At 45.8% G+C, this 12,423-nt stretch overlaps 1 protein-coding gene and 1 long non-coding RNA gene across 2 annotated transcripts in view; one reads left to right on the forward strand and one right to left on the reverse strand.

The window, feature by feature from the left end:
* Positions 1–2,504, reverse strand: part of LOC119454296 (uncharacterized) — a 42,060-nt gene extending 39,556 nt beyond the window's left edge. Inside the window, exon 1 of the mRNA XM_049668015.1 lies at positions 2,063–2,504. Within this exon, the coding sequence (XP_049523972.1) occupies positions 2,063–2,504 (442 nt within the window). The remainder of the gene's footprint in view (positions 1–2,062) is intronic.
* Positions 2,505–8,027: 5,523 nt separating this feature from the next.
* Positions 8,028–10,581, forward strand: LOC125945425 (uncharacterized). The gene is made up of 3 exons (XR_007466889.1): positions 8,028–8,112; positions 8,997–9,018; positions 10,483–10,581. It is a non-coding gene; the product is annotated as an uncharacterized LOC125945425 (long non-coding RNA).
* The last annotated feature ends 1,842 nt before the right edge of the window (positions 10,582–12,423 follow it).

Below are 12,423 nucleotides of genomic sequence, written 5' to 3' on the forward strand. Positions count from 1 at the left end.
TAGAGGACGCGAGGTGCAGAGGAGGAGTGAAGGCATGTGGTAGTGGGACACGTGCTCCCTCAAGGGCTGCAGAAGATAGCGCCAACCTTTCCCTTTCCCTCAAGAACCACTTATCATCACGTAGAACTGCTGCCGACGCCGATCACGTTTCATAGCGTTCGCGCCGAACGCGCCTGGTGTCCGTGACTTCGGCAGGTTTCGACCAGACAACTGGACACTAGTTACTTCCGAAAGACTGAAGCGAGAGCTAGGGAAGCTGAAACCAAGCGTCGCAGAAGATAACATCCCGAGTTTAGATTGAGGGAAGCCGAGAGTTCGTGTAGGCAAAAAAGTGACGATCCGGAGGCTTGTGAGCGTGACCGGTTGAATTCATGGCGACACTACGCAGAACATCGCGAAGAAATCCTGAGCGCCAGGAAGCTAACTGGTTTGCCACAACATTACTAGGTGTTCCCCAGCACCGCTGGTCTCTGGTGTTTGCGGTAGCAGAGCCACGCATAATTTTTACAGGGATGCTGCATACCTCTCGTTGGTCGGAAAGTTTCGTGGCGGAAGCCACGAAAAACGCCACGTTAACAATTGAAGGCAAACGGCATGTCTTTCTTTGCAATAAGGCATACAGTATATATATATATATATATATATATATATATATATATATATATATATACTTAGTGACCCGTCACCACGCTTTCATATATAAAAGCGAGACCCGTCTAGCAACTCGTTCATTCTCGTTCAGTTCATTCTAAGACTCATGGGTAGACCACGGAAATTAAAAACATCAACAGAACAGCGTGAATACAATGCTCGGCTATGTGTGGTGTTTGATACAGCTTCACTGGACGTTCAAGTTCGCAGGGCGGGATGGGGGCCAATTTTTTTAACCAGCCAATGCACGCCGCCACAATATTCGACCAGCATCCACAAGCTAAGCAAGGGGAAGCGGACCAATCGTACGGACAGCCGCACCGGCACCACCCTCCTCATTCGGTCGTCTCCTTTCACTGCGCTAACTCGGACTCGCCGAAACCCTTTCCACACCATATGTCCCATAAAAAATGTTGACTAGTGTACACGGTAATTTCGGAAGGCAGTTCTTGTGCACCTTATGATAATCACTTGTGCAATAGGCAGTAGCCTAGCCAGAAATTTTCGGGGGACGAGTAGGTGGAGAGGAGGAAGGGGGCTCGCACTTGACCGGGGGAAGGGGGAAGCAGGTGTTCTCGCACGTCGTTTTAGGCCAGGTATTGCTGGTACGCAGAAATTTTCAACACAAAAATGTGTCCCCCATTCCACTGGCTACCTCCCTGGCCACCGGGCACTCCTAATTTGAGAAATGGCTTTTCGTGCTTCGAAGGTTGCATGAGGCCATTTTCGCTTCCTGCCCTTAATAAAATCTTTATAGACATTCTTGTACAATTTACAATGTCGGTTCTCCTAATTTTTTATATGTCGCGCATACCCCGCAGTCTGGATATCATAGTTTAAATATCCCAAGAACAAATTTTACTTTATATACTCAAGCCTTTAGTTAGACCTACAAAAGGCAATAGACCAAGATGATTGTTGAAAAGCTCTGTATCCCAAAAGGAAGCCGTGCAGTATCGTTGTATTCGGGAGTTCTTTTTGGAAACAGTATACGTCCTTATCCCGCTATCCTTTCTTTTTGCAAACAAGCTGCTTGTATACAATATGCACACAGCGTTTGCCATTCCATGTACATTTGACGGTATTCTATGTGAAATTAAGAGAAAGAAGATGGAGCTGGGCAGGCCATGTAATGCTTAGGGTGGATACCGGTGGACCATTAGAGTTACAGAATGGGTACCAAGAGAAGGGAAGCGCAGTTGAAGAGGGAAGAAAACTCTGTTGTCATGAAGTTAGGAAAATTTGCAGGCGAAAGTTGGAATCAGCTAGCGCAAAACAGGGATAATTGGAGGTCTCAGGGAGAGGCCTTCGTCTTTCAGTTGACATAAGAATATGCTGATGGTGATAACACATTTGACGGTAACTGGCTGTCCGTACGTGCTGAACGTCGATGATTCGTACGTCATCTTACCATACACTGTGCCGTACGCCGTCGGGTCGTATGCCGTCGGACCGTATGCCGTTGGATCGTATGGCGCCTGGCCATATGGCGCTTGGCCGTATGGCGTCTGACCGTATGGCATCTGGCCGTATGGCGTCTGGCCGTATGGCGTCTGGTCGTATGGCATCTGGCCGTATGGCGTCTGGCCGTATGGAGTCTGGTCGTATGGCATCTGGCCGTATGGCGTCTGACCGTATGGCGTCTCTCCATATGGCGTCTCTCCGTATGGCGTCTGGCCGTATGGTGTCTGGCCGTATGGCGCCTGACCGTATGGCGCCTGACCGTATGGCGCCTGACCGTACGGCGCCTGACCATACGGCGTCTCTCCATATGCCGTCTGGTCATATGTCCAGGGGACGTAGGCCGGATGTCTGTAGGCTGATTGGTAAGCGGTTGGATTGTAGTAAGTCATGCTCACCGAATGAACCTGGAAAGTGACACACTAATTATATTTGCTGAAAACGTCAGCCACGGTGCCATTGATTAGGGTGCAGGTTAGAAATTTCATAAAATTAAGGAAGTCTCTTGAAAAATTAAGACAAAAGAGAAACTAAGATTTGAACCTCGGTGAGCAAAATAAATGGAACTCGCCCAGACTTATTCACGAAGTATATTTATTTTCATGTTAAGGCTCACAATAATTCAGACTCAACAATATTTACTGAGCCGGGCTCGCTCGGACTAAGACACGCCAAAATTCTGCTCACCCGAACTCACTCATACTCAAACCCTTGGAACCCATTCGGCCCTACTCATACTTAGGCTCACATGAGCGAACTTACAGATCTAGGGATTTAGAAGCCGACATCTAATTGGCTTTTGCTCAGGCATTTAGCCGCCTAATAGTTTACGGTATATAGTTTACGCACATAGTTTACGGTATAGAGTTTACTGGCTTATGGATTTAAAAGCCGACATCTAATCAGCATTAGCTCTGGCATTTTGCTTCTTAATAAATAAATACGTCCATGTCGTTTACGGATTACAGTGACCGGACTCAGAGCCCAAAGGGTGATCGCAGCTCGAAAAATCGCAGTCGAAAAAGAAGTTAATTAAATGCCAAAATCAACCAAAAAGAAGGCAGTCTATAGGTCATAGATCAGCTAAGTAGCAAGAAAGCAGCCAAACAGTGAGACTGAAGGGTTTTCTGAGGAAGACACACTACGTTCTGCTAAATGAGAAGAGATTTTCTATACGTTACCGAGCGTTGGTTGCATGTGAAGAAGCAAAGTCAACAAAAGCAACGAAAATTGTTCCAACGAATGACCGTGATCACGGTTCAAGTGTCACTTAAGTCACCTCACCGTCTGCCTAAGCCCTGCCGCCATTTACAATGTTTCTAACTCACGCCTAGAGTATTAAAATTAAATTAAATTATGGGGTTTTACGTGCCAAAACCAGTTCTGATTATGAGGCACGCCGTAGTGGGGGACTCCGGAAATTTGGACCACCTGGGGTTCTTTAACGTGCACCTAAATCTAAGTACACGGGTGTTTTCGCATTTCGCCCCCATCGAAATGCGGCCGCCGTGGCCGGGATTCGATCCCGCGACCTCGTGCTCAGCAGCCCAACTAGCAGCCCGCCTAGAGTATATGCTAATGAGACGGACTTGCTCAGCCAGCCATGACTCCTCTCCATTGTCACCTTTCTCTAAATATGTCTTCGGTAAGCTTCTTTAATCAATCAATCAGTCAATTATTTTAATTCTGATGTTTCATGAATAGATCAATACCAGATTCGTCGTGGTGGCTGTGGCGTTCCGGGGTGAACACAAGGTCAGGGGCTCGATTCCGGGCCCCGGCGGCCCAGAATCTCTACGGGCCACCGTAGAAATTCTGCGGAGCCTGATATATCTGTGGAACCTGATATATCAATGCTCCGGGTAACCATTAGAGATCATCAAGAGGTCAAGATTATTTCGGAACCCAGCATGGTGTCCCTCAAAGGTCACGTTACTATGCCTTAAAGCATACCACCTTGAAATTTTAAATTCTTAGTTCCAATGAGAGTTCCAAAGGAAAGGCGCCATCCCTTCCGGTAATGGCGCCTCTCACAAGTAGACAGGAGAAAAATGACAATTATAATGGTGACAAGCAAAGGCATGGGTTTGGTGTAACCGGCAGCGCAACCTGCACACGCACTCACCGAGACAAAGCGGGACTGGACGAACAAACGGAACAGTTGCAGCTTGAACTTGCGCTGGGACGCTTTCCGACCGATGGCTGCTCCTTCGATCAAGAGAACGTTCCAGGAAGCTCGAGGAGCGTGCAAAATTTAATGATGATGGCACCTGAAGACAGCATAAACCCACGGGTGAGGAAAAGTCAAGAACACGGTGTTATAATAGAATGTAGACAGAAGACGCAAGTCTGTTACGAAAAAACCATAATTACAATTGAATAAAGCAGATATGTCGAGGTATAGTTTACTCTGAGACAGAAAAAGAAGAAGAGAAAGGCACAAGGAAGAGGAGAGGAGCAAATGGGGAAAGTATGAGAAAGAAGATGTGGCGGGTTTTCTAAACAGATTGCAGAGGTATATAAAAAATGAAAGAAGAAAGCAGCCATGAAATGAAAAATTGCACAGTTTTGCCCGAAAGGCGAAGCATCGATTGCGATAGCAAATTAGGAGACAGTTATGCGAAATGAGGATAGTAGTCTTATCGGCTGTATAAACTAGTAAACATTCGCTTACTAACCAAATTAACAAGAATGGTGTCACGCGCGCACGAGCAAACATGAAGGCATCTCACTCGATGACCACGCACACTCGCTGTCAAAAACAGCTGGAGTGGGAAAGTGCGGCTGCAGCAGCGAGCGAATTCACCTTCGTGTTGACTCTCGCTGCAACGCGGACTAAGCGGCGATAAGACAGCGCACAAGAAGCTGTCAGCACTCGGCGCACTCTGTCCCCATTGCAGATCGCTTTCAAAATTAGGGCCCGCGCGGCCGCGCCACACGCAGCCGCCGCCGGAGTAGAACGCCCCCTCCGATGCCTTGCGGGAGACGAAAGACGGTGCGCTTCCTCCCCGCTTTCCTCGCTGTAGCGCACGAGTTGGAGCCACCATCGCCGGCTCACCCTCGCACGATTTCACTCGCACATTCAGCATACGGCGTGCGGGGACAATGTTGTCGCCCTTGGACCTTATACGGAACATCACGGCAACGAAAAAAAAAACGTTACTGGAGTTTCCATATAATTGATTTCGCAATAATAACATAGATAATTACGCGTATGAAAGGAGGATTATTTGTATTTCCTGTGTCTGAAAGGTAATGCACCTTCATGATGAAGGATGGGCCAAGAACGAGAAAGTAGACGTCAATGAAATAAGCTAACGCTGTCGTAATACCGTCTTAAATAGAACCAAAGTGATTTTATATGCCGCCGCTATCATAACAATTTTCTATGTGTTCGGAGTGGCTCAAGTTACTATGCATGCTCGGCACGCACAGGCTAGAACATCTTACAATAAAGACAGCAAAATATCCCTCGTGCAGTAATCTCATCAAAAATTGCTTTTTGTTAGGCCACGTTTTCTTGCTTTCTCTCATATCCCCTAAGGTGGATTGGCAAGGAATCAGGCGGATAAGTTCCGTGTGAAATGAGACATTGAGTAGACTCGGAATAGCCGATGGTGCCACTCTTGCTAGACCGACTACTTTTCTAATGCACCTCTGTTCTCTGCCCTTCGTGTTCTCTTTCTATTTGCAATTACCCTTTCCATTTCATACCATCGCGAAATTTCTAAAATTTCCCCCACTTTCTGGAAGTCTCCTAGAACTTCGGAGCAAGACACCTCGTTTGACGGTACATATTTCTTACTGATCCACAGGACCTCTGATCAAGGTTTATATGGTCTTCATCGCAACTGATAACACACTCTTCGCGTACATATCATAGATTCTGGCCCGTGTTCTTTCTGGTAAAGGACTCGGAGATGGAAACAAACGCAGAAATCCAGAGCGATATTTAAATAGGGGGTTTATAACAACAGCCACCACCATCCTGTATTGGTTTATGTGATTCTGGCGTCACCATCCATCACCCATAACCATCCCTCATCATCACCATGAATGTGTTTATTTGTTTTTATATGTAACACCCACTTCCTAGTCAATACCGCCTTGTGGGCACGCGCATTAGATTGCGAATCATGAGCATCACCATGAACTAATTCATCGATATCATCGTCGTTATCACCATCATCATCTCCCTACTTCTCGTGCGCTCGGGTGTGTCCTCGGCTGTCTCCAAACGCACCGGTCGTTTTCGAACCAGCTTCTTCTCCTGGAACGGTTCTTCAGTTTGAATCGGTGAGTGGGGTCCTGCAGTGCTTCGTTGCGCGATAAATCTGTCACTGTTGGGAGCACGAAAAATTGCAGGGCCAAGTTTACAGCTTCGTAACTGTGCGACAAAATTTTGACATATCTGTACATAGTTTACAGTGAATTAGCAGTACTTTTCGCGGGATGCAAAAACACTCGTGTACTCAAATATGGATTCTCGCATTGAGGTGGATCCCTAGATCTGTCCATGACCAAGCCGAAAGAATGTCCTAGCGCAGCGTCGCTTACGATTCGCCCACAGTGCACGCGCTTATCACTGTAGATAATAACGTTCATTTTTCGTTTTCGATAGCCGCTTTTGCCATAGGCGCCATAAAGACGTGGTAAATCTGGCTTCACAACAACTGGGTGTGCGAAAATTAAGTGTGCGGTCGTAATGGTGGTCACAAAATTGAAGGCTTTACTTACGAGAGTGCAGTGATCATTAGAGAATATGCTGAAAATGACAACCACAGTGTGATGTAGCGGTTTCGGTTTCGAAACCCACATAATCCGCACCCAGGGGGCGCTGTTTACAACTACGCCCGCCTATATAAGGAGCTGTCTCCGTTAATAAAGAGTTCTTCGCCTCAGTAGCTGTCTGCGTCTGCGTCAGTTGCTAGGCCGCCGTCCCGGCGTGCCCCTACGCTTCCCGCGTGCCCGGCGTGGCATTCATGGCCGCCACGCCGATACAACACACAGGCTTGAAGACACGTCTTCTCGCGATGCTTCATACTGTTAAACACTCTGTAGTGGGCTGCTATAGCGCTATCTGCGCAATGCACAGGTTAATAATGGTTGTTTGTAACTCCTGTAGTTTATGAGGATTGTTCTCGTACACCCGTTCTTTGAGTGCACCCCATAGACGGTATGAGATGAAATACAGGTCTTGCATATTATGACATTGCAGTGAAACGCAATGTCATTCACAATAATCGGCATATTTTGGTTTATTTTCGCACTGCTAAGTTGCTTTTCGGACACCCAGTCCAACTTATTAGGACACGCTGTTCTTGGCATAGCGCGCGACAAGCGTTGAGCTAAAGCTGTCCCGCAAGCCAAGCCTCACTTCAAACGTTTTGAGCGCAAACAATTGGCCCTTCAACAATGCACCCTTTGGAAATGATTGGCGGCGTTAATGCGATTAGGGATCTTTTCTATGATGGGTGTGTAATTGATTACATATTTTTATGTTATCATGATTATTATGAGTATTGTGATGATTATGATGAGGGACTTAACGAGACAGACACAGTTGTGATTTGTAAAAAATGAAAAGCGCTTATGAAAGGGCTTGACGGGCTATCTTTATTTGCCCTGCATACATACACACCCAGTCGCATGTACTCAGTGATCTAAGTTGTCTACTAGCAGCCAGCAGCAACTTGTTTATACGGGCATATACCACGTGATCTGCGTTGCCTGCTCGGCAAGACAGCAGCCAGCGCATACTTTAGCGACCCAAGCTAGTAGACATGATGGGTCACGCGGTATTTGAAAGAAGTCTGATATGGACAGACAGCCAAGCATACTACAAAGTGGGTACATTGCTGAATGAATTTTATTCGCATTGATTTTCTTTCCGGCTTCAGGTGACCAGTTTCAGTGCCAGCATGCAGTACGAAGAATTTGGTTACAACGAGCCAGTGGGCTACGATCCGGCAGACCCCGGGCTGTCGCCGTACGATGAGGGTGAGTTCGGGAAGGCGTCGCATGCCGAGTCACGACCAGCGGCACCTTGTATGTCGCGGAAAACATTGCGGCACATGGCAAGATCTATTCGTCGAGGTTAAAGTGTTGAAAATGAGAAACATCAAATAGTTAAGCATATCAAGTGTCTTTCCAAAGCTCTATTTTGGTTCAATTCGAGGTAAGAGGTTGATTAATAGGAAGTAAAACGAAGGCCAAATTCTGAATTTTTCTTTTTTTTTTTTAATTTCGCGCCCATACCCTATCGGTAATACGTCAGAGTGACGTCGCAGAATTCAAATTGTCAACCTGTATTCGGGCCATCGGCGCAGTAATAAGGAGGAGTGAGAAGTTTTTGATTCAGTCCGATATAGCTGTGTATACGTCTTCCTTTCAACGCTAATTCTCAACAATACGCATAGTAGTTCTCATTCTCAGCAACGTGTAGTACTTGAAACTGGTTAAGTTCAGTCCTTGCCCTTAGAATACACTGCAGTCAATGTGCGCAAATAAATGTACAAATAGGGTATCTATATCTATACAAAATTCGATAAGCCTTAGCCGGTGCAGAGAAAACACATGACGTCACTTCGAACTTGTACGGGAACTTCAAGGTGGAGTCACCAACAATCTTGTGTTTCTGGCTGTATTTTCTGGCCGATCAAGCCTCCTCTGACTGTAAAAGTGGCTCATCTTTTACAGTCAGAGTAATGAACTAACTCATTAGGTAAAACAACTGAACTTGATTTTCTCTGTAGTGCTCGTTTACGATAACGGCCCCTTGTGCCGGTAGCACTGTTTATTGCGCTGTTCTAAATCTGTCCATATATGTCTAACGAATGAAAGAGTGTGCTCAACTTTCCGGTTTTGCCCATTTTTTTCTCCAGAACCAAAGGAGCCACGGTCCTCGTAAGTATATCCTTGCTTCGCAAAACCACAAATAACATAGAGTATCCCAGTAGCGCTCCTGAATCAACGGAAAAACTGAAAGCGCCCTTCTCCACACATGTGGCTTGACCTAACTAAGATGGCGGACCTCTGGCTGGAATTGTAATTAAAAGTGTCAACATGTAGACTTGCGACATCCTTCCTGTCGACCTCTGTTTCCCCCACTGTCCAAGCGTTAGAAACGCGTGTCTTCTCTGAGCATTACCAGCGCTACTAGCCAGAATGCGGCCATACTGGTTAGGGCAAGATAGCTGCATACCTAGCCTGCTAGAGAAAGCCTGCTTACGAACATGCGCACATCGTCCACTCCTTCACCTTGTGTTCAAGTCGCGTGTTCTGCCCCTTACGGCGTTGTACTTGGCGCTGTACTTGGCGTTGCACTTGCCGTTCCAATAGGTGCTGATGACAGAGTTTACAATATGATGTATCCATACCGGTGATAAAGTTATATTTTCACTCCTATCGACATTCGTGTGGCATATGTCAGATAGATTCACATTTGTACATTGCGCCCTGCTCTGCGTTTCTGAAATCCGAAAGAAAATCTGAACCCGTCTTTTTATACGTGACCATTCATTGTCCGTGTTTTCTTGCGCGCTACGCCCTTCCTGTACTTACAGAATGAACCAACCAGCCCAAAGCAAATTCCTACCTCCAGGCCAACTCTGATTTCCCTGATTAAATAGATGCTAAGCATACAAATATCTCCATTGTATAATTGTACCACTGATTTGAATGAAATTTGGGGCATTTAAGAGTGAATGATATATGTTACTGACTGTGGAACAAAAAACTTTTCTCCAGCACATCATTTTTTTTTCCGCAGCAATGGTGGAACATTCTAAGAAAAAAAAAAAAAAAAAAACGTGAATCACTAAGTGTACAAATCTGCACCATTGTACAAAAACAAAAGATAACACAGTTTTGCAAACTGCATTGAAAGATTATCTAAAGCGTGCAAATGTGATAAGTTGGAAGCTTACGTGAAATTGTTAAAATGTTTGCAAGGGTTTCACAAACGTCGTGCTCACAAATTATCGATGTATATAGCACGCCAATATTCTCCACTCTCTACATGTGTAGTTTACACAATTATATCTTTATTCATTGCCCAGTTATAGCGGTAGATCTCATTCATGCATTTCGTTGTTATTTTGCAATTTTCAAGAAGTTTTGATAAAGAACTGATAGCCTAACCAAAATGAAAAAAAAAAAGCCTGATTGGCACATTTCAACTTTTTTCTTTAATTCGACAAACCTCATCAATATCGGCACATTGGAAGCCGGGTAAAATAATTTTGTTTTCATGTATTTATGCGTAAGATCCGGAGTTAAAACTTCCTTTTAATTCCTTCGAAACTGCATTTTACTGCGCAGCAAGGCAGGACTCCATGCGGAACTGTATTGATTTTATTTCTGTCGCAGAGGCAGCGGTATGTGGCTCACCACAGTGGTATTGTGCACGGTAATCTTTCTCCTCATCGGCAGTTCCGTAGCCGCAGTAATACTCATTCGCAACTTTGGTGAGTGCCTTTTCTCGCATCCGATTGTTCTGAGTGTCGCCGCTAGCATGTGTCTTAATACAAGCAGGCCTCTTAATGAAATAGCGCATGATATTTAACGGCTTCTATGATTTTCTATTTTCCGGCTACCCCCTTCTTAAGCCACCGGGTATGTTTCCATTCTTACCTCCGTCTTCAGAAACGCATCTTAAGTTGAAGCCCATGATTGACTTGATTTAAATCACACCTGTCGTGAACACGCTGGAACAAACGCAATGAGCGTCGTGGGCACGCTCACACCAGGCGTCACTTTGATCAATTAAAGCGTGGGCTTCAACTTAAGATGCATTTCTGAATACGCGGGTTAGGCTATCACCCATGGATAAACGTGTATGCATGCAAAACTACGCCCGCATGTATAGATCCCATAACTGATGAAGATGACGATAGCTTCTGTTGGCATCCCCTTTGAAGTAGAGCGCTGACAAATGTTCATCAAGCCTGCTAGAGCTGATCGGGCTTTACTACATCTATTGCAATGAGTTCTGCCTGTCTCTCCGTTATATTCTCTCTCTGTTTTAAAACATCTGTCCCACGCAATACTGTACAACAGCCTATATACCTGCAACGGCTCCGGCTCCACCTATAACAACTAGGAGTGTTAGTCAGTGCCCTCTATATTCCGAGTGAGCCTGCCGAACGAACTCGCTGGGACGTGTGTTTTGTAGAGGGTGCCACTGAGTTTTCCTCTATACGACAGCCTGCGCATGACACATGACAGAGAGAAAGGCAAATTTGACCGCATGGAAATGGTTTTGAGCACAGACCCCCTATGGGTTTTTGTTGTTATCCATTTATTAACTTGTCAGTCTACATGTTCGATTCAATTCAGTTTCATGTCATTAAACATGTCTGGAGGGAGTACTGCATAAGGGTTGGGCTTTACATATATTCCACGTCATTTACACATCACTGACTATGAGTTCGAGGAACGAAGAAGGCGGAAAAATGAGTACTTCGGGCACGCGGGCGTGTGGCTTGCTACGGATGACTGGTGCGTTGAGAGATGCATGCTTCGGGTTGGATGTAGGGTGCATTATGGAGGATGCTACAAAAGAGCTTGCGATACAGTTCGGGACTAGCAATACATTGGCGATTAGATAAATGTGTTAACGCCGATGCTGCTTTCAGAGCTAGAATACTCCCGATCATTGCATATTGCGAGTGAATGATACCAGTCGCGCGACTCGGAACAGATTCAACTAAGTCGATGTAATACGCTTGGTGTGATCTAAATATGTACTGACAGAATAGTTGCGTGATCTACGATTTTAGTGAAGCAGCGCACTTGGGAAATATTCAGAGCCCTTCCACTACTGCGAAGATGGAATCACGGAGTAAGATAATCTTACTCCGTGGATGGAAGCCAGCGAAACTGTGACTATGGTGGGTCTACTGTAGTGAATATTGCCCCCACGATGAGAATGGGCAGGTTGGGCATTGCCCAACCGAACATGTCTATCGTGAACGTTTCGATGTCTTTCGCAGGCGTTGCAGGGGGAACGTACACAGTCGCGATCCCCGTACCGTCAAATCGTTTTATTAAAGACGGCTACGCCAATCGCGGCGCACACAGAAGCGCTAATGCGCTCCCCTGGTCGCCAGGGTGACCTTTGTGACGTAATGAAGAAGCAAACGTAAGATCCGGCGAAAACGGCGTTCTAATGCAGACTTTTTACAAACGTAAGTTTGAAAACGCCGCCAACCCCGCGTTGTCATACGACTCCACGAGGTGGCGCGAAACAGTGCTTGCATGTAGGCTCCCTAGAAATTGTTGTACACTACACTTCCGGTTTTCTACGGA

Source organism: Dermacentor silvarum, chromosome 5 (assembly GCF_013339745.2).
Source record: "Dermacentor silvarum isolate Dsil-2018 chromosome 5, BIME_Dsil_1.4, whole genome shotgun sequence".
In the NCBI taxonomy this organism is placed as follows: Eukaryota; Metazoa; Arthropoda; class Arachnida; order Ixodida; family Ixodidae; genus Dermacentor; species Dermacentor silvarum.